This window comes from Xenopus tropicalis, chromosome 9 (genome assembly GCF_000004195.4).
Source record: "Xenopus tropicalis strain Nigerian chromosome 9, UCB_Xtro_10.0, whole genome shotgun sequence".
Taxonomy (NCBI): Eukaryota; Metazoa; Chordata; class Amphibia; order Anura; family Pipidae; genus Xenopus; species Xenopus tropicalis.
Window position 1 is genome coordinate 20248769 of NC_030685.2, and position 20723 is coordinate 20269491.

The window sequence follows — 20723 nt, forward strand, 5'->3', positions numbered from 1 at the left end:
CTGTACTTGATCCCAACTAAGATATAATTACCCCTTATTGAAGGCAAAACAATCCTATTGTGTTTATTTAATCTTTAAATGATATTGTAGTACTTAAAGTATGGCGATCCATATTACAGAAAGACCTCTTATGCAGAAAACCCCAGGTCCTGAGTATTCTGGATAAAAACTCGGTCATGTTTCCCATTCAAGTGAAAGAGGGCCCCAAAGTGAAACATAAGAATCCACTCTCATACCTAAGTTTTAAGTTTTATTAGAAAAAGTGTTATTTTACACAAATATACAGGTTTAACAGTAGAGTGTTCCTGGCTAATGTACACAACCCTCTGTCATCAGCATAAAAAAATGAAAAGGTTCTGTTTGTATTACATCAATTCTGCAGCATTCAATCACAGCATATCCGTATAAAATAAAGTGTGCCTTTGTATGGGCTCATGTGTTGTCATGAATAAGGGTAACGGTACATTGGGCACTACGAGCGCCACGTTTGTAAGCAGTAGAAAGTAAAGCACCAACATTGACCTATACTGTATCTGCGCTGTAAATTCCAAGCACTTTGGTGCCATTTTCAGGCTGCTTATAAACCGGGTGCTCATTACCCTAAAGCTACCGGCACACATAGCATTTGCAGGAATGCCTTTAACCCTTTGTGCTCTCTGAAACTGAAGTGAATAGCATTCTTTAAAAAAAATGTGAATCTGAACATAGAGTGTGCCCTTTAGCTCATTGGAAAACAATGGCTCTGTGACTGAATGAGTGGGGTTGTCTTGTTTGCCCCACAGATACATCATGTGTGCAGCCAGATGAATGCCAATGAAAAATAAAAACAAGAAAAAGAAACACTTGTTCAGTGGCTATAATCATGGGTACATACCAAAGCGAATAAATCATTTTCATTTCTGGTGTTACCTGTTCTTTTAATATTCTCCCATTAAATAAAAAGATCTCCATTTTTATATATCTACCAGAGGTAACAGGTATCCGGCGGCGCAGCATATAACAGAGCAATGCATTAAAAACTCAGAAATGATCTTTAAAGAGGTGGTTCAGCTTTATGTAAACTTTTAGTATGTTGTAGAATGTCCCATTCTTAGCAACTTTGCAATCGGTCTTCATTTATTTATTTTTATAGTTTTTGAATTGTTTGCCTTTATCTTCTGAATCATCCCAGCAGCTAAAACTATTGCTCTGTGAGGCTACAATTTCATTGTTATTGTTGCTTTTTATTAGTTATCTTTCTACTAGGCCCTCTCCTATTCATATCCCCACCTCATTCAAACAGCTGCCTGGTAGCTAGTAGGGATACACCAAATCCAAGATTTGGTTCGGATTTGGCCGAATCCACGCTCCTTGCCGAACCGAATCTTTAAACTCACGCGTGTTTTTATCATATAAATATGGAAGTTGAATTCATTTTTTGCCACGGGTGGCACTCTTTAACCCATCTGTATCCTAATTGACATATGTAAAATTTAGATTCTGATTCTTTCCTTTACTAAAGATTCTGGGTTCGGCCGAATCCAAAAATAGTGGATTCGGTGCACCCTAGTTGCTAGGGTAAACTGCACCATAGAAACCAGAAAGCTTCTAAAATACTAAACTGGAGAGCTGCAGAAGAAAATTCTAAATAACTGAAAAACCATAAAAAAATAAAAAGACCAATTGCAAATTGTATTAGAATATCACTGCCTCTATCATACTAAAAGTTAATTTAAAGGTGAACTACTCCTTTAAAGGGCCATTATATCTTTACTATCTCTATGGCTTTGTCAAACACAAACAATAAGAGCTGAATGTATATATTTTTTTCTTTTGCTTTATTTTGCCTGGCTCCTATGAAACTGGTAATAGCTAAGCTTGCAGTTTCAGCTGGCCACAACTTTCCTTATCATCTCCCATAGACTTATCGAGTTATAATAAGAAGCAGAAAAAAGTGGCCTGACCTAGTAGTTTAGGGGCATGACATTATTGCACTGAGGTATGGCCAATCAATTGGGGCCACAAATAACATCCTCACTAGCAGGAACTCCAGGGAACGCCCAAAACCTTGTTGTTGAACTAGAGGGCAGCTGATGGGCTGCAGGTCGCTTATCTCACTGGAAAGGGAAGAGGTGATGCAGGTCATTAACCCTTTCTTCGACTACAGTCCAAGTCCAAGAACTGCTATCCATACAATGTATTACTGGTACTAATATAATTCAGCCAGGCCTGCATGGTGTGCAGCAAGCAGCAATAAGTTTGTATGACTTTGGTCCTTTTACTCTCTTTTGTGGTTGGAAGTGGTTCCTGTAGCACCAAATGAGGTTCAGATGTTTCACAGGCACCAGAGCACATTTAAGAAATACCCAGATGCCCTTCTGCATGGCGCTTCTCTGTCAGCAGTGCAAAGGTAAAAGTCTCATTCTGTAGGCTGGTAACTCAGCGCATAGGCCTGAATGGAAAGGCCATCCCAGGCATGAAAGTCTGCACAGGGTGCCCAGGAATTGCTGGGATAGCAGGCACCGCGGGGTGCGCAGGAATTGGCGTGTGAGCAGGCAGAGCTGGGTGAGCAGGCAGAGAGGGGTAGCCCAGGGGCGGGGTATGAATGTGAGGGTAATAGCCTGGGGTTAGAGATGGGTGAGCCGGCTGAGGCTGAACAGGACCAGAGATCACCAACTGCATAAGGCTGGAAGCAAAAAAACAAAACAGAATCACATTAAAATCATCCCTTCAACTTTTAATATATAGACAGACACACATAAAGGGTAATGCTAAATATGTTTATGGGACAGGCCTGGACTGGCAATCTGTGGGTTCTGGCAAATGCCAGAGGGGCTGCTGTAAGATGCCATAGACAGTCACTATTTACTGGTCTGGTGGGGGGTCTGTTTGGGCCTCTGTCTATATGAAATGCCAGGGACTATACTAAATCTCAGTCTGGGCCAGATATGCACTACAGTCACAGATGTTCCCTCCAAAACATGATTAATGTTCAAACATTTTATGTGAAAAGTCAAAGCCCATCATAACATTAACTGAAATCCCCAAAAATATAATTATTTTCATTATCCTTCTGGCATGTGGCTGCTGTACAACTTTACACAGCAGTGACCCCATTCCACAATGTTACAGCCCTGCCTGTGCATCTCAACTTGCCTCCTAAATGTGGCCCTCCTCCCGTCATTTCAGCGGCAAGTGCATTAGTGGTATTCTACCCAAGGGTGCCAAGTACTGGTTGATTTGCACCTAGCACCCTACTCCTCCAGACAATGCACCATGCACCTAGAAAGTGGTACCTATAAGGGGAGTTATGACTGCACAAGGTAGTCTGTCCTGTGTGGTATGGGGCTGCTGGCTATGGGATAGATATGGCATAGAAATGACAATAACACATGTTCCTTATGGGTTATGGTTTTCCTATTTAACTCTACTCACACACTGATGGGGGGCAAAGCATTTTATGAAATGCTGCTGGAAAAATAAATTTGTTTACCCCCTGTGTCCATTTATTATTAAATTGAGTAACAAGTTTATTCCATTTACTCACTTATTATGGGGAAGCCTAGCGCACAATGTCCGCAGGTCATCTAGGGGAAAAATAATAAAATACAAATTAATTTAGGCAACTGTTGCATCAGCAGAAAATAACTTGGATTTATTTTTCCAGACAACTCACCTCGGGCACAAAGTAAAGCCCCCGTCGCCATGGAAACCTGCAAAGCCTGAGCAAGCCTATCTAGTGCTAATTCCATCTCCTGCTCGGCATTTAATGGGTTGAGCTCATCACACAACTGTCCCAATTCCTCCACCAGAGGCACAAGCTGGTCAAAATGAAAGAGACCCAGTCTTCCATAAAGATTCTTTTCTGTTAGGTGAGTCTGAAGGACCATGAGACCTTGTAACATACTCAGATGCAGCTTGGAGTATAGGCCTTGGCTTTCTACAGGTAGCTGCCCCCCTGCGGCTTTCTGTTTGCGCCTGTATGCTAGGGGGGCTGTCACACACCACCGTACCAGGCCCATGAGAGGAGAAAAGTCTAAGAACCCAAGCGGCACATTGGCAGTAATAGGAGTATTGAGGAAAGTGATCAGTATAAGCATAGGGTCATCAAAAATCCACGAAACTATCATCTCCAGGAGATTATGAGGGGGTAGGAGCTCCTCTGTGGAAAGACAGCAAGAGATACAGTTGCGTGTTAACCAATATATTGAGGTGTCAGCTCATACCAGTGCTCTGTGAGAGCCACATTAGATGATACAGGGGACAGGACTCACCGCTGGACATATCATAGAGAGCAGCGACTGCAGTGATGAACTGGCAACAGAAGCGAGGACTGACACTTATGATCTGCTTGAGTGTCTGGACTGAGCCAGGTACTAGGCCACAGTAATCATCCACCAGGGCCTTTGCCAACCGAACACAATATACAGCCGGGGTGCGCTGTCCAAGTGAAAGGAAAGGTGGAGTTCATAAGAAATCTAAACATTTTACCAAAACAAGCTTTTAATCATACTGTCTGGCTCATACCTGCAACCAAGATGCAGCACACTCCAACACAGGCACCCTGCACACTGCCACAGACATAGACGTCAGCTTCCCCAGCAGCGCCATACGCTGATCATCTGCCTTATTGCCTTGCGGGCTAAAGAGTGAGGAGAAGATGACTTGACGGACAGCCTCCTTGTTCTGTTCCTGGAAGTAGTTGCAGAGTATCTCCAGCAGCTGAAGCTCCTGCATGGCACTGAATCGCTAAAATCAACAGCAGATGGGAGTCTATTAACACATTGGCTTTACAGCACTTCCCTGAATGGCTTAAATACTAAATAATATTATATAAAATTCTATAAATAATATTAAATACGTTTCTCATCCAGGTTTGGACTGGGATTCAAAATAGGCCCTGTCAGGTACACAGTGGCCCAAACAGCTCAGCACCAATAGAGACGGTCTATGGCATCTTACAGCAGCCCCTCTGGCATTTGCCAGAACTGACAGAATCCAAGTGCAGGGACATCGAGGGCTGGGTAGGGCCATGGACAGATTTTGTTGTGTTGTTCCAGGTAAACCAGTGGGTTTCAGCCCAGCCCATGCAGCAGGTCTATAAGAAACAATAGCTTCAAAAAAAGCATAATAAGTGAGCAGGGGACCTGTAAGGACTGGTGACTCCCTGTGTGCAACAAACCACACCAAAATCCACTTTTTGGACCAGCTGTTTGCATCCTACATTCCTGTTTATTTTGTTTGCAGGGGGTCTTTGGGTCCCTAGTTATGCCACTGGCTGGATACCTTTCCAGCAATCAAAAAATGCAAGGTGAGCCATATTAATATACAGTATTGCTGATCCACAAGTTGGTCCTTATTGAAGTCAAGAAGAAATGGCATAGTAATTTATGTCAGTTCCTGCCTGCTGTGCCCAGGAGATCAGACAAGTGCTCAGGTGGTATTTACTACAGTTATTCAGCAAGCTGCCTATGATTCTCACTAGCATATAAATGAATACATTACACCAAGTTCTATTCACCTTCGTGTGAGAGCCCCGATCTTTTGGAACCTGAAAGATGAATTCCTCAAGCAGCTCTATGGGACCCTTCTCTACCAGAGGCACGGGGGCATTCTGAAGCTGGCTGCTGAAGTAGATATCCAGGTGGTAGAGGACCTCCTTGGCAGCACTGAGCGTGTCGCGGCGCAGGAGAGAATGGCGTATGTCGCTCATGGTGTTCCTGCCAAAACAAACAGCAACACAGTGTATTGATTATTTCTGCACAATGATAGGCTTGCAGTGTTCAATAAAGAAGAATTTCTGTCCTCACAGTATATTTCTGGGCCCCACTACTAGCCCATATGTGAGAATAATATATTTAATGGTGCTGTTTTACACAAGGTCAGCAATGCAGTGTAACTGTAGAAATACACAGGGTGGGTAAAAGCATAGAGCTCCAAAATGAGCCAGGTGGGCAAGGCAGGGGCAACAACACCTCGTTTTCCATTTGATGCCACCAAGGACACAGTCATGTTTCTAAGTTTCCCAATTGGTATTGCAGTCACCCTGAAACAACGTAGCAGAACTCAATTCTCCTGCTACAGCTTCATAAGTCAGAACCACCAGTGCAAATCGGTACAGATCAGCAAATCGTAGCGACCTGCAACTAGACTGCATTAGCCAAGAACATCCTTAACTTAGTTTAACCATCGCCCCAGCAATAAGGATGACTGAACGGGCACTGACACTCGGGCTGCCATCTCTAACTGCAGGGGGCGGAGTCTAAAACCCAGGGCAGATCGGGTCATTTGTGGGCTCACAGCACCAATTCCTGAGAGACCTGATACCTACACTCTCTCCTCCTGCGCAGGACCCCTAACAGCCCAGCTCCCGATCCAATCCGCTGCTCGCTTTCTATCAGAAGCTCATTTGTGGAGCAACGTGCAGGGACAGCAGGAACAGGAAGTGGCTCCTCCACTAACATCACTTCCTGTTGGTATTAGTGTAGGCAAAGCGCCTAGAAAGGAAAGCGCTTGGGTATCAGCCTGGTTAATTTGTCTGCATTTCACTGTGTGTGAATCGTATCCTGATATTCCAGTGTTATATATCAGGGTCTAACCTAGAAATGTGTAATAAAATAAAAAAAAAAAAAAGTAAAAATGTCATTGTGAGCATCATTAATCACCTATATACATGTATGTATGTATAACTTTATTTATAAAGCGCCACAAGGGTACGCAGCGCTGTACTGTCTAACAGAATACAAAATTACACACAGAGGACAAGTAATATAATAAATAAATACATATATGTATATATATATAAGTGCCATGTGGTATGAGACACAGTAGGAAGGAGGTCCCTGCCCCGTAGAGCTTACAATCTAAGTGGTTGGGTAACATACAGGCACAAACTGGAAGGTACATTCATTATTATTATTAACGTTTATTTATAAAGCGCCAACATATTCCTCAGCGCTGTACAATAAGTGGGTTTCATACATTGGACATACAGAGTAACATATAAAGCAATCAGTAACCGATACAAGAGGTGAAGAGAGCCATGCCCAAAAGAGCTTACAATCTACAAGCAGAAAGGGTTGAGACACAAGGTGTGGGAATGGGCATGACCAGAGTTGTGAGAGGTGGGGCACAGGGTATTGCTTTTAGCAGCACACTTTTAGAGAAGCTTACTAGATTAGGGTAAACTTCTCTAAATAAATGCGTTTTTAGAGATTTCTTCAAGGCAGAGAGATTGGGAGAAAGTCTGACAGTTTGTGGGAGCGAATTTCTAGAGAAGGGGGGCAGCCCTTGCAAAGTCCCGAATGAGTGTGTGAGGAGGGAATGAGAGAGGAGTTGAATATCCTACGAAACGAGGTTTGTACGATACCGTATGTATGGGCAGCTTTAGAAGAGATTTGATATCTGCTGCTTGGATTTAAGAGTAGGAACTATGGTTCAGAAAGAATTCTTTACCCGGTCAAAGAAACGCTAAATTGATTTATACTGGGACAGTACTTAGAATAGCATTTCCGGTGGAGTTCCCCTTTATAAATGTAGATGTTTGGGTGAAACTGGCATGAACAGTAAAAGGAAAAGCAGCACGATTTCCACTATTCATCTTAGGAAAGTGTTAAATAAATATAAATAATTTCTCCCCCAGCTCTGCCAAAAATTACCTGTATGTGAGGTAAATGTAGGTTATTTTAGGCCTCTTAAGTTCTAAACATCTGCTCGCTTGGCGAGGTCTACGGGTGGGCATTATCGGGAGAATTCAGGCTAATTTGATTGAATTAGAATGCCGGAATAGGGGCAGTCGGCTCAGGGACCACATCAATGAGCCGATGCGGTCCTCGATCCAACTACATTTTTTAACCTACCGGATTGATATCTGGCCAGCTGTCGGGCAGGCCCGTCATTTGTGCCCCTACACGGGCCGATAAGCTGCCGAGTTGGTCTAATGTCGGCAGCTACAATCGGCCTGTGTATGGCCACCTTAAGGGTAAAAACCCACAGAGTGGTTGAGTGGCCCACAATAGATCTCTACTATAGCAGGCAACAAACCACTCCAAAAAGGCTCTGCCAAAATTAGGAGTCGCCAATGGATAGCCTTTTGCAATGCATTGGTAATCTGAAGTCGTGCAAAGGTGCCTGCTAAACTCCCGCTTAGGACCCCAAGAGTATCTAGGACATTATCATCAGTGTTGCACTTGAGTCCCTTTGGCCCACTGGAGGACTTGACCTTGAAGTCCCTCACAAGACACTATAGCTTCCAACATCACCCTGCCACACTAATATCTGTCCACAGAAAGTTGCCAGATGCGCATGGACTTTGGGTGGTGGGGGGCCACCAGGATCTATCCCAGAACATTTTTATCCTGATGTGAAATGTCATTTTTTAGGAGTCACCCCACTTTGGCCACCCTGCAGTAACATTTCGACCATAAGACTGCTAATATGAAATCATAAAGACATCAGATTTGTGCCCATTAGATGACCACAAACCACTTAAATATATGTATGCAGTTAGTTGGCCATTTCTAGACCGAATGTTAAATAAGGACTTAAAAACTATAGTCAATGCAACATCTATGAACGTTCTGTGTTTAATTGTTACTTTATTGTTTTCCATATGTGGCTCTAGGAGGAACCACTGCCAACCCTACTGCTGTACCGCCCGTACGTCTTTGTTTGGCAGGCCTCACAGAGGCGCATGCGCAGTCTTCTCCCAGCAAGCCAGGCTGGACTATTTTTTTTTTTTTACATTCGGTTGCTATGGGGAATCTTGCCTGTATGCGCTCATGATTGTGTCAAAGGTTTGACCTGCACGGGTTTCCGTAGTGGTGACAGCAAAACGACGGGCGGTAGAACGACTGTCACACCGGAAGTAACGGGGATTGCGCTATACAGAGAGGGGCCGCAGTTAGGGCGCGGAGATCTGCCTGTGTTCAGCGCTGAGGGTCACAGGAGAAAGGTACGTGTGTAGTGCTGGGATCATTAGAGGGGCAACCTACCGTATAGCCAAAGTACTGGGGGTACAGTGATGTACACATTAGCTATGGGACTCCATTGTGCTGCCATTGTCAGTATCCTATGCAGCTGGATAGGGTTACACCTTGTCTGCTAAATTGCTGACCTCCCCTTTGTTTTGCCTTTCTTGACTATTATAGGCATAGTTGACCTTAAAAATTAACCTTTAGTGTCCTGTAGGCAGCAGTGTTCTAAGACAATCCGTTCTGGTTCTAAAATATATATTGACATATTATTTTGCTCTTCTGTGTCTCTCAGGCTTACAATATGAAGGGGCTGACTTGTTGTCAGGGCTTAATTACCCTAGCAACCGGACAGCATTTTGGAATTTAGGATCAAACATTGTTATAAGACCTGCGTAGAAAGATTAAAAGATATTAAAAATAAGAATAGCAATGAAATGGAAATTTCACAGTCGGTCTGGTTTTGGTTTCTGGGGTCAGTGGCCCAGCAAGCGGGAAATTGGCAGAATATTACATATAATTTATAATGACAAAACAAAATAAATAAGGAATAGACCATAGTAAACATTGCTTAGTTTAGGTCCACATGTAACATATTAAAAAGTAATATAAAGATAAATATTAATTACATTGACATTAAGCTTCATATTTACCATCCAGGTGGCACACGCTAGCAGAACAGTTGAAGTGACTGGCCCAGAGAGCCCTAGCAGGTCTTCTTACTATTCAGTGCCACTGTGGCTCATGTAGATGTTGGATATTGCTGCAGAACCTGGCCCATCATTTAGCAACAGCTGGCTTACTAGTACCAGTACAGCTCAGCCTCACACAATCACTGTTGTTTCTGTAATACCCCGGCCTATTAGAATCCAGTTTAAATGTTCTACCTGGTCCTGTGATGCTCTGTGCATCTGGAACCTTAGCTGTCTACTATCTTCATTATAAATAAGACACCCAATGACTGCAATTGCTATTAATCGTGCAGTAATGATACATTGGATAGCTGCAGTATCAGGAGCTTAAAGGTGCACTGGTAATGCCAAAAACCTGGGCCACCATCAGGCAGATGGATGTTTAAATTAGTGCTTTTCAACCTGTTACTCTCCAGCTGGTTTTGACCCACCCATCCTAGTTCCTTATGGCCATTTATAGAATGTGTGAGTTGTAGTCCAACCACAGCCTGAGGGCAGCTGGTAGGACATCAGTTTTGTAAATACTAATCTAATAATTTATTTTATTTACATTTTCCAACCAAGGGGTCCAGGACAGATGCCCTTTGTGTCCTACCCTAAATCCGGCCAACAGAGAACGGGCCCAGCTTTCTGCCTTTCATCTCACTGGTAGAGGTGGTTTCTCCTACAGCCAGATCTCCCCTTGATGCACAGAGCCCAGTCCTCACGCTATTGTAAGTCCTGCAACCTGAATCCCAAACTGTGAGCTTCTGTTACTGGGCTAATTAATAAATAACTAATGGGTGACAGGGCACTGTAGGGAAAATTGATGTCATTCACTCATGTTCCTGGGTGATGTCATTAGAAATATTATAAAAATATAACTTGCCTTCCCATAACAGATGGGAAAAGCAGCATATTTGCTTTGCTATGAGTAAGTAAAATAAATACTACAAATACTACATAAATAAATACAAATAAATCATTTTGCGTGAAGTTCCCCTTTAATGCATTAAAGAGTCGGGGAGCAATCAGTGAAAGCCTATAATCACCATAGACTAAGCTGTTGGATCTACATTCCCAGCTCTGTTCTTAGCAAAGGCCCTCTGTTATAGGATTTTGTGCACATTGCCCCACCCCCTTCTCTTGATTGCATAACTCCAATTCATTTTCACGGCCTCTGGTTAAGTCCTGCTTAGCAGAACCTTCCTGGTATGTAAACTCCTACTTGGTAACAACATGAAACCCCCTCCCCTACACCAGGTCTCTGCCATAAGCATTTATGGCGTGGGATTTTAACGTTGTAAATTGATTATAATCACTTTCATTGGACTCAAGTATTAGCTCTATAATTGTGTGATTTTTCTTGTTATTCCTAGTGCATGGACTCTCTGTAAGCTGAGTGGGAGCTCAGGGCTCAGTCGGCTGCAGCCGTCCTGAGACCATCCTGCTCCAGATACAAGGTGAGGCAGTCACTATCCCACAGTCGTCTCTCTTTGTGTTATACCAGTACATATACACAGGTAGTTCCTGCCTAGCGGCACTGCATTTGGCTGGGCACTGTCAACAAACTAGGCTTTGATAGAGCTGTTGTTGCTGTGTTGTTTGTGCAGGGGAATGCGGGAACCTGGTTGTGTTTGGTGTGCAAGAGACTAGGCTACACCATTTGTGTGTATGGGGTTGGGTGTAGTCTGCCTATGATTTTGTACTGGAGCCAGGTCCAGACCAAGATTCAGAATAGGCCCTGGCATTTCAAGTAGCTCCCAAATAGCCCTCAACCTGCCCAATAAATAGTGACTGTCTATAACATCTAAGGGTTAAGACATGCGGAGCTATTAGTAGCAGCTACTTGTCATGACTACAAAAATACACAATGCTGATCATTTACTGATAACTGTCTCTAAGTGTGTTTTAGCAGAGGCAATTGTCAGTATTGTCTATGGCAGGCTATGTTCTGACGTTTAATAGCCATGGCAAGTAGCTGCTACTTAGTAGCTCCATGTATCTTCAACCTAAAGCTGGCCATACATGCACCAATATAATCATTGTGTGTGTATGTGCAGGGGAGTGTCTGGTATGGCTGCACCGTGTGTATGAAAGAGACTGCGCTAGCATGGCTGTGTCTGTGCCTGCATAGGAAACTGGTTGTGTTTGTATGCAGAGGGGGTGAGACGCAGGGGGGTATTATGTTCTTCACTTATTCTTATCAACTGTCTCTCGATCATCTCCCCATTTCAGGTGTGAATGAGCGAGGAGGAGCGCCCCGCTGCCCTCGCTGACACCATCCTGCGCTTCCTCTGTCACGATGACATAGACACAGTGAAGGAGCTATGTGCCGACTGGTTTCCCATCGAGTGAGTTTGGAGAACTCGGTAGCAGTATATTCATCTCTTTCTCCTAAATGTCTTTGGCCTGCCTGTACTAATGTCAGATCTTGCCTGCAGGTACCCCGATTCGTGGTACAGAGATATCACGTCGAACAAGAAATTCTTCTCTTTGGCTGCCACCTACAATGGGCAAATTGTGGGTATGATTGTAGCAGAAATCAAAGGCAGGACCAAAGTGCACAAAGAGGTCAGTAAGCACATGCCCACATGTGTTTGGTGCTTATTGGCCACCATAATGGTAAAAAACAGGGTGTCAGTGTTATTCTTCTTCCTTCTTAGGATGGTGACATCTTGGCATCCAGTTTCTCAGGTGACACCCAAGTGGCATACATCCTCAGCCTTGGTGTCGTGAAGGAATTCCGAAAACAGGGTATTGGTGAGTGAAGCTATTCTGGAACTACACTCCAACCAATCAGAACTGTTTCTAATCAGTTCAACATTATTATTCAGACTTATTGGAGTTATTGAGTCTTTACTTTCAGTCAGATTGTTATAGCCACTGGCAGATGCCACAGGTTAGGCTTTTTTATCATATAAGTTTTAGGGTTTTCTGGTTATTATTTTTGTGGGTTAGCAGCACCCTTGCTTAGTGTCACACCTGTCCTGTCCTCCCTGCCAGGATCCCTGTTATTGGAAAGCTTGAAGAGCCACATCTCCAGCACTGCCCAGGACCACTGCAAGGCTTTGTACCTCCATGTCCTGACCACTAACAGCAATGCCATCCGCTTCTATGAGAACCGGCACTTCCACCAGCACCACTACCTGCCCTATTACTACTCCATTCGTGGGGTACTGCAAGACGCCTACACTTATGTGCTTTACCTCAACGGAGGCCACCCACCTTGGACCGTTATATATCCTGCACGTTGTGTTGCTTACGTTATAGTCATTGTGAATTATTTAGGATTCCAGCAATATTCATTATCAGCATGGTTTCTATTTTTTCTTTTTCTTTTTGTGTCTCTTTTCTGTGATGATCTTGCTCAATTTTATCCTTAACCACCCTGCACGGATTATTTGCAGCATTTGGGATCAGCGCTGGCAGGTTTTAGTCCTTGTACTCTCCCACAACGGATATACCGCCAGGCACACACTCTTCTGCGCAGCCTTCTGCCATGGTCCAGCATCTCAGCTAAGAGTGGGATTGAGTATAGTCGCACCATGTGAAAACAGGTAATGAATCTGCACCTGTCTGTATACTGCAAGGTAAATCCCATCTTGCTACTTCTTAAAGGGAGCAACAACATTCATGGTGGATGGACTGTGGAACCACGTAGCAGCAAGGGGTCTAATAAGCTAGACAGAGCTGTTTCCTGCTGTTTGCTTCCCAATACATGCTCCGCAGTAGCTCTGTTTATAACAATGCAGAGCCTTTGTCCCCTTTCTTTTTAGTTGTAGGTACTATTGTGTTTTTTTGCTTTATTTGTTTGTTTTGATACTTTGTACACAGACCCTTGGACTGTTAAAGGGATAGTGACACCTGCCAAATTTAAACAGGAGCATGTTTCTCTGCCTAAATGAAACCTGACATTTGGTAATATTTACTTCTCTAAGTCCCCCCCTAAAGCTTGAAGGAGAGCAGCTTCTTGAGTGATGTTGTGCTTGAAGGCACGGCAAAGTTCTAATAGGTTGCAGGACAAATCTATACAGCGCCAACCCTTAAGAACATTGCCTTGTCCCCAAGCAAAGTGTCACCAATTGATGAACAGATCGATGTACTTTGAAAGCTGCAGTCCTTAAACCTGGTTTGCAACTGACACAAGTGAGTAAGCAGGGGGCTTGGGGGTAGAGACCTGTATGAAGAGATAAAATGACCTGCTATCCGATCCTACCCGCAAAAGGTTAACTTACCTTCTGACCCTGGACCTGTCAAGCGGAAGTGATGTCACAGTGAACTGGAAATGACTTCACCCCAGACGCTGATCAGCTGGGTAAAGAGAAAAATAGCATTGTCGTCATGGGTGGGAGTGAGAGAACAAATCCACACTTTAGCCAGGTACCCAAGTAGGGTAACTGTGGGCCACCCAGGGAATTGGGAACTATCTGCCCCAAACCTGACCGCTTTGGGGGTATTCCTCAGGTCTTGATGTGATGCAGGACTCTAGCTTGGGCAAGGCTGTGGGGCTACTTTTAGAATTATTACAAATTATCTGTGCCATAAAGTCATAGTGACACATTCCAACTGAAATTGAAACATGTCACTATCCCTTGAAGTAATCCTATCAAGACCTTAACATTATTCAGTGGTTTCAGGGTGATTTGTCCGGGTACCTATTCTAGATCTTGTGTCTTTGCAGATCGATGAACATCGAATTATTACCCGGAGTCCCAGTTAATCCATCACAATCCGGATCACCTGTCAAGACAGAACTCCGACAGCCAGCCATGGTGATGATTTGACACTGATATTCACCAACCAGGGCTCACCTGTCCTTTTCTCCAGTTAGTGATGTGGATTTCAGGTCTGCTACTGGATGCCCTCCTCTTAACAGCCCGTGAAACTGCTTTTTATGTCTGCATACGAAACAATCTCTCAGAACTTGTTTTTAATAAGATCTTTCTTTTCCTGCCACTGTAAAGGGTGCTTCTTCTTCCCCCCACCCCCCCCCCCCACCCCACCCCATTTACAGCTTTTTCCTCTATAGATCTCCCTTTTTATTTAACACAGTACAGTGAGGAAATGGAAAAAAAAATATTTTTTTTCTTTTTGACCCATTTCATAACCTGTATCTGCTTGATTATTTCCAGGTTTAAGCATATAGATTAATGCATTGAAGTCCTTGTGAAATGTACTGTATTTGATAAGTGAAGGGACTGCCCAAAGCTGGTTTGCAGTAAGAGAATGGTCATATATTGCTTTGTTTGTGTTGTTTTTCATGGTCTTTTGGCTTTAAATAGGACAGGGAGGGAAAAAAAAGCAGGTAAGCCCCTATGTGATTGCAGCTGAGGCAGGGCAAGTGTGAAGTCCATTAAACCATCTTTCCTGTACTTAAGGAGGAATATATTTAATGACTGTTGCCTTGAGGTCCTTGTGTCCTAAGCTAGATACCTATTCTAGATCCAAATTAAAATTACAGGCACCAAAAGCGATGCAAATATGATTTTAGTAAGTGCCCCCCCCACTAACTAGGGGGTATCAGAATATGAAGATAATGTTAAGTGATCCGTTACTTTCTCTTTCACTCCTGTCCTGTGTGCTGCTATGGGCAAAAGGCTAAAAGAAGAACTAACCACCAACTACAAAACCATATGTTTTGGGCTTCTATACCAGCCTAAGGGAAATACAGCTGCGGTGGAGCCCTTGTACAGTTCTGTGCCTCCAGAGATGCCCCCAGTAGTTTCCCATCTTCTTTTCTGCCGATTCCTTGCACGTGCTCTGTGCTGCTGTCACTTACTTAGGGACCGACTCACAATATACTGTATATATAATATAACATTCACAATACAAGGCTGATTAGTAATTAATTCAGATTCTATTACATGGCAGCTCAGAAACCAGTGGATTCTGTTAAAGAACTAAATAATCAGCCCTGTAGAATCAGCTTCTATTTCCAGTATAACCTCACATTTTGATAATTTCCGATGACCCCTAGGCTTAGAACTCAACAGCAGCCCCAGAGCACACTGAGCATGTGCAGTGCCACTGACACTCAAAAGATGACCAAACAAGATCCAAGATGAGGAGCTGCTGAGGGCAATTTAGGTGGCCTAGAATAGATCATTACTGCTATGGGGCTGGTACAGTAAGTTCAGTATATTAAATACAGCATGACTTTATCCAAGGGTTTAGTTTTCCTTTAACTGTTGCCTGTTATGTAGAGAGTGGTATTTTAAAACAAAACACAAATGGTCTTAATATTTAGTTTTTTGTGGGTTTGTATTGATTTATCTTTTTGCTCTGCAACTTTCCATGTTAAACTAGGGATTCACCCGACTCCCTAATCTTTTGGATTCCGTTTAATGCCGAACCTCAATCCTTTTATGCACATACAGATCTGAGCAAAATCTAAACAAAAATGCATCGTATGAAAGGCGTATTGCCTTCAGTTGTCAATTACTATTAACTCCTTCACATCTGCCTGTGGGCACAGTCTCCATAGTATAAACAGGAACCCAGAAACCTAAAAGCTGGCACACACATTGTAATGTGAATGTTATGAATGTCAGTCACATAGGTTTCTTTTGTGGTGACAAATAGGGTTAAAAAAACCTTTTTCTAAAAAGCACACAGGGGTATTTTTCTGCCTCCATTTTGCCCCAGGCTCTTGTGTGAGTTTAACACATGCACAGGTCAGAACTTCCTATCCTCAGAATTTATATGCTGTCTGTTTTCAGGGAGGCTGAATCAAAGTCCATTTATTAAAAGCTGAGGTGAATTTCCCCTTTAATCCTGCAGGCGCTCTAAGGCATACTCCTCTTCTGGAACAAATGTGGTTTTCTTAGGAGCTGTGTGGGCTTTTCAATCAGTTTAGCACTCCTTTTATCTTAGAGTTGAGGGGATTATTCTGTTCATTCTATTCAATGCGTTTCACATGTTTTGTTTTTTATTTATATTTAGGGTTTTATCATCTTTTATTGATTGTGTAGAGTAGCACAGCTTGTTATTGTGTATAGAAGCAGAAATCATTTTAGGCTCCCAAACGTCCCGAACTAAATATCAAACCAAGCACTGTGTCCCATTCACATAAATAAACTACTTAGAATACCCTGCATTTGCCAATATTGACACATAGATATTAGATATGTATCCTTGCCTAATACCCTATATGCCCTCAGATATTGCCCCTTCAGCTTTCCAGCATCTAAAGGGGGGCCACTATAGGGCCTTATGCCTAATTGAGTAGGGCATAGATCTTGGTAAAAGGCTTTCCTGGGGCATATTTATATTATATAAAGGGAATAGAGTTGTAGGGCTCTAGGAACAAAGTATCCTAATCATAATTATATAGCACTGCCAAGGGTCCTGCTCACAAGAGCTTACAATCTATGTTTAGGGTAGGGTTCTACTCTGCTATGTTTTCCTTTTAAGTTTCCTTATTTTTTTATTTCATTTGCAGAGTATAATATAATGATGAGTTGTACAATTTGATTGGCCAATCCAGTCTTCATCCAGGTCTGTAGGATCGCAGGTGCCTGAAAAGTCTAGTCTGTGCGGCAGCGCAATACAGTTTTAAAAAAGGGACTTCTGCTATCAAGAGCAGCCTTAATGGTTATAATTTTGGGGCATTTCTTGCTGCCCTGAATGGCAGGGGTTACCTGCATACGCAAGACTCCCGTCCAACCCCCACAGAAGTCAGAAGGTGAGAGCAGTCTTAGAAGTGATTCCAGCTGTAAAGAGGCCTTACTATTTGCTGCCCACATAAATAATCGTAAAAGGGAAATTTACCTTTATGGTAACTTTTAATATGTTCTAGATGGATATATGCTAAGCAAGTTTTCAGTTGGTCTTCATGTTTAATATTGTATGGTTTGTATTTATTAGCCTAAAGGTCCCCATACACGGGCCGATTGTAGCTGCCGACATGGGTCCCTTGGATCGATTCAGCAGCTCATCGGCCCGTGTAGGGGCAGAAACGAGGGGCCTGGCCGACCGATATCTGGCCTAAAATTGGGCAGATATCGATCGGCCAGGTTAGAAAATTCAGTCAGATCGGGGAGCCAATGCGGTCCCAGAACCGACTGCCCCATTGCCGCCAATATAATTCGATCGTTTGGCCCCAGGGCCAAATGATCAAATTATTTTTATTTTTAACTACATGCTCCCCGATATCACCCACCCGTAGGTGGGGATATCGGGTGAAGATCCGCTCGCTTGGCGATCTCACGTGTATGGGGACCTTTACTATTCTGCAAACTTCTAGCCTACACCTAACTAGTTGTCAGGGTCACAGCAACTGACAAAAAAAAGAAATTGGCTTTACTTCTATTATTTTCATTTTGTATGCCTTATGCTTCTTCTCAGGCCCTCTACTCTTCGTCTTCCCTGGTTTCCTAGTTGTCAGGGTAATTGACTCCTAGCAAACAGATAACTGTTTAAACTCCAAGTTCCAGAGCTGCAGAACAAAAAAAAGTGTAAATAGTTCACAAACGACAATGAATTTGAATGACAGATTTATGAGAATTCTGCTATCTATATCATAATAAAAGTTCATTTTAAAAGTGTACGACCCCTTCAGGTTAATACAGCTGGAATATACTTCTGATGTCTCCCTGTTCCATTAATGACACATGCTGATGAGTTTTCCCACAAATAGAAAATTCTTTAATGCATTTGTTTACCTGGCCCCTCCCTACACAATGTCAGATAGGGCTCCTAAGCCGCCTACTTGCTGTTGAATTATAACACAGCAGGAGGGCTATAGGTTGTGGTAATGAAAGTTGTGGCTGGCTAGTCTGGACAGTGGCAGCTAAAGCTATTGAAATGGAAAGTTAATACACTGATTTCTAAGTCTTCCCATCAGAGAAACACTTTAGGAAAATGAAGCCGTGGCCGTGTTAACCCACTGTAGTTAGGATGCTACAGCACTTCCTACTCTTGTTTACTTTTTAGTTGCATTTTTACTCTTTCTCTATTTATTAAATTATGTTCTTCCTTCATTTCCTATTTATTTTATATCATTCATATTCTGTCTCTTCTCCTTCTGCCCTCTCATTGCCAGGCCACCCCCCCCCCCTCATTCAATTGTGTCTATGTAAAGTTGGCCATGCAAAGAGGTGGTTCACATTTAGTATGCTGAAGAGAGTAATATTCTGATGAAACAATTTGCAGTTGGTCTTCATTATTTTATTTGCAGTTTTTGAAATTATTTCACTTTTAGTTCAGTTTGGAATTTCAGCAGTTATCTGGTTGCTGTGGTCCAAGTTACCTTAGCAACCAGGGAGTAGTCATGATGAGAGACTGGTATTTGAATAGGAGAGAGCCTGAATAGAAAAGAAAGTTACACAACATAACAAAACTGTAGTCTTAGAGAAACAGGTTTTGGTTGCTTGGGTCACTGACCCCCATTGAAGAATTGCAAAGAGTTGAAAGAAGAAGGCAAATAATTTAAAAACGGTAACAAGTAAATAATAAGGACCAATTGAAAAGATGCTTTAAATTCAGTATCATACTAAAGGTACCTAGTGCTGGATTTGCTTACCTGCCACTAATTGGTCCACAGATGCTTTGGGACATATTGGGATGATGCAAATGTTTGACCCCTGGGTCAGTGATTGGCTCATTATGGGGCCTTGGGTGCCCTGTTTGGAGAGGACTGCATCAATGAGCCATTTAGGAGATTTTTTTTAAAGTGTCCAATAGAGATCTGCCTGATTTTCAGCCAGCTGTTGGTTGGGCAGACATGCCCATATACAGACCAGTAAGCTCCCAGCTTGGTCAGTCGGAAGGTTTTATTGGCCTGTGTATGGGCAGGACCATTAGTCATGGAACAGAAATCTAGAGGGCAGGGCAAGACTATCCTGTTATTGTAAGGGCTGCGGTTGTCCAACTGGTGTTGGCCTATCTTCTCCTGCCCGCACCCCTCGACCTTCAGCGCTGTCCTATGTGCGAGAGTCTGCTGCTGTATGCCCTCTTTCCTAAATCCATCCGTCCAAGTGTACGGCCAGCCAGTGCTCCTTTAATAGCTTGCTTTGTTTGTTAAATGAATTCTATAGAGTCCTTTATGCCCGACGGACTGAGAGAGAGAACCCTGTGTAACTCCCCTATGTCATATTCATGCATGCACACAGGCCCCAAGCCAATGTCTGCCCGCAAAGGCCACTGACATGCAAGTCTTAATGTTAAATCTTATTTAAGGCAAGTCCGATGTCCCTGTTGGCCTGGTGGTATTGAACTTGTGTTGAAAATACCCCTTGTATGTTAAGTAACAATATTGCGTCCAAATATTTCATGCTGTCAAAGAGATGGACACACGGTGATGTTTGTGATCAATGACTGCCATGCAGGTATATATATATATATATATATATATAGGCAACCTAACAAGAATGCTCTGTGTTGCTCGGTTTGCAATGAACAGTGGCAGCATCTAAAGGAGGGTTGCCGGTTCCCAACATGCCTATGTTTGCCCACTACACTGTATGCTGTTATACCCCCCCGGTTGGTGGTCATGTGTATATGCATATTTATAACATGTATATGGAGTATTTATATATACATGTGCACTGTACTGAAACCAGTAAGCATTTGGGTTTTGTTTTCTGTTCCATTTACTCTTGTCACGTAGATAAAGAAATCCCACGTCATTACGGAATCCATTGCGTGTTTTCTATTTATAAATTTTAAAAAGTGCTGTAAAATAATAAAATAAATTAAAATCTTTGAGACTGCCTCCCTGTGGGATTGTCTGGCGTTTCTTGTGGCTTAGGGCAAAACAGCTGGAGAGACATGTAAATTTATGTAGTGCCGTTTCTAGATTTTGGGGTCAACAGTGAAACCCTTTTAGGACCCCACAAAACTTCCAGAAATGAAGCTGTTTTACCAATATAGCTCATTAAGTACAGCCCTATTGGGCCCCCTATACTCCTACACCCACCTCTGCAGATGCAAAATCTGACTCCATTATTGATATTCCCTATGTAGCTCACTGGGCTTTCTATGCTCCTACATCCCTCTCTGCAACCACAGGGTCTGCCCCTGAGCTCACTGGACCCTCTACAATCCTACAACCCCCTCTGCAGCTACTAGATCTGCTTCCTCTGTTAATATGCCCCAA

The 20723-nt window shown here is 43.0% G+C and overlaps 2 protein-coding genes across 4 annotated transcripts; one reads left to right on the forward strand and one right to left on the reverse strand.

Annotated features, from left to right (window-relative positions):
• Positions 1-237: 237 nt before the first annotated feature.
• Positions 238-9863, reverse strand: c7orf26 (chromosome 7 open reading frame 26). 2 transcript variants are annotated; one of them, XM_031892664.1, is made up of 7 exons: positions 9605-9863; positions 5501-5699; positions 4507-4728; positions 4254-4419; positions 3656-4141; positions 3527-3566; positions 238-2665 (listed from the first exon to the last, which is right to left on the reverse strand). In XM_031892664.1, the coding sequence occupies exons 2-7, from the start codon at positions 5690-5692 to the stop codon at positions 2419-2421; spliced, it is 1353 nt and encodes a 450-aa protein (XP_031748524.1). In that variant the 5' UTR covers positions 5693-5699; positions 9605-9863; the 3' UTR covers positions 238-2418. The 2 variants fall into 2 exon arrangements, with proteins under 2 accessions (XP_031748524.1, NP_001016231.1); NM_001016231.2 differs by lacking the exon at positions 9605-9863 and adding an exon at positions 6311-6346.
• On the forward strand, positions 8703-20339 carry naa60 (N(alpha)-acetyltransferase 60, NatF catalytic subunit). 2 transcript variants are annotated; one of them, NM_001112973.1, is given in 9 exon segments: positions 8853-8932; positions 10208-10356; positions 11002-11085; positions 11861-11976; positions 12067-12196; positions 12289-12385; positions 12629-12863; positions 13020-13182; positions 14307-14581. In NM_001112973.1, coding segments are annotated over 5 exon segments (729 nt in total). In that variant the 5' UTR covers positions 8853-8932; positions 10208-10356; positions 11002-11085; positions 11861-11866; the 3' UTR covers positions 13177-13182; positions 14307-14581.
• The last annotated feature ends 384 nt before the right edge of the window (positions 20340-20723 follow it).

Bases quoted from the DNA above. Each gene is read 5' to 3' on its own strand.
- c7orf26 (XM_031892664.1), bottom strand. From the start codon at position 5,692: ATGAGCGACATACGCCATTCTCTCCTGCGCCGCGACACGCTCAGTGCT. The intron at 4,729-5,500 runs GTGAATAGAACT...TGTTGATTTTAG, and splicing joins ATCGGGGCTCTCACACGAAG to CGATTCAGTGCCATGCAGGA. The intron at 4,142-4,253 runs GTGAGTCCTGTC...GTCTTTCCACAG, and splicing joins TCTCTATGATATGTCCAGCG to AGGAGCTCCTACCCCCTCAT.
- naa60 (XM_012969997.3), top strand. From the start codon at position 11,867: ATGAGCGAGGAGGAGCGCCCCGCTGCCCTCGCTGACACCATCCTGCGC. The intron at 11,977-12,066 runs GTGAGTTTGGAG...TCTTGCCTGCAG, and splicing joins GCCGACTGGTTTCCCATCGA to GTACCCCGATTCGTGGTACA. The intron at 12,864-13,019 runs ATATCCTGCACG...ACCACCCTGCAC, and splicing joins CACCCACCTTGGACCGTTAT to GGATTATTTGCAGCATTTGG.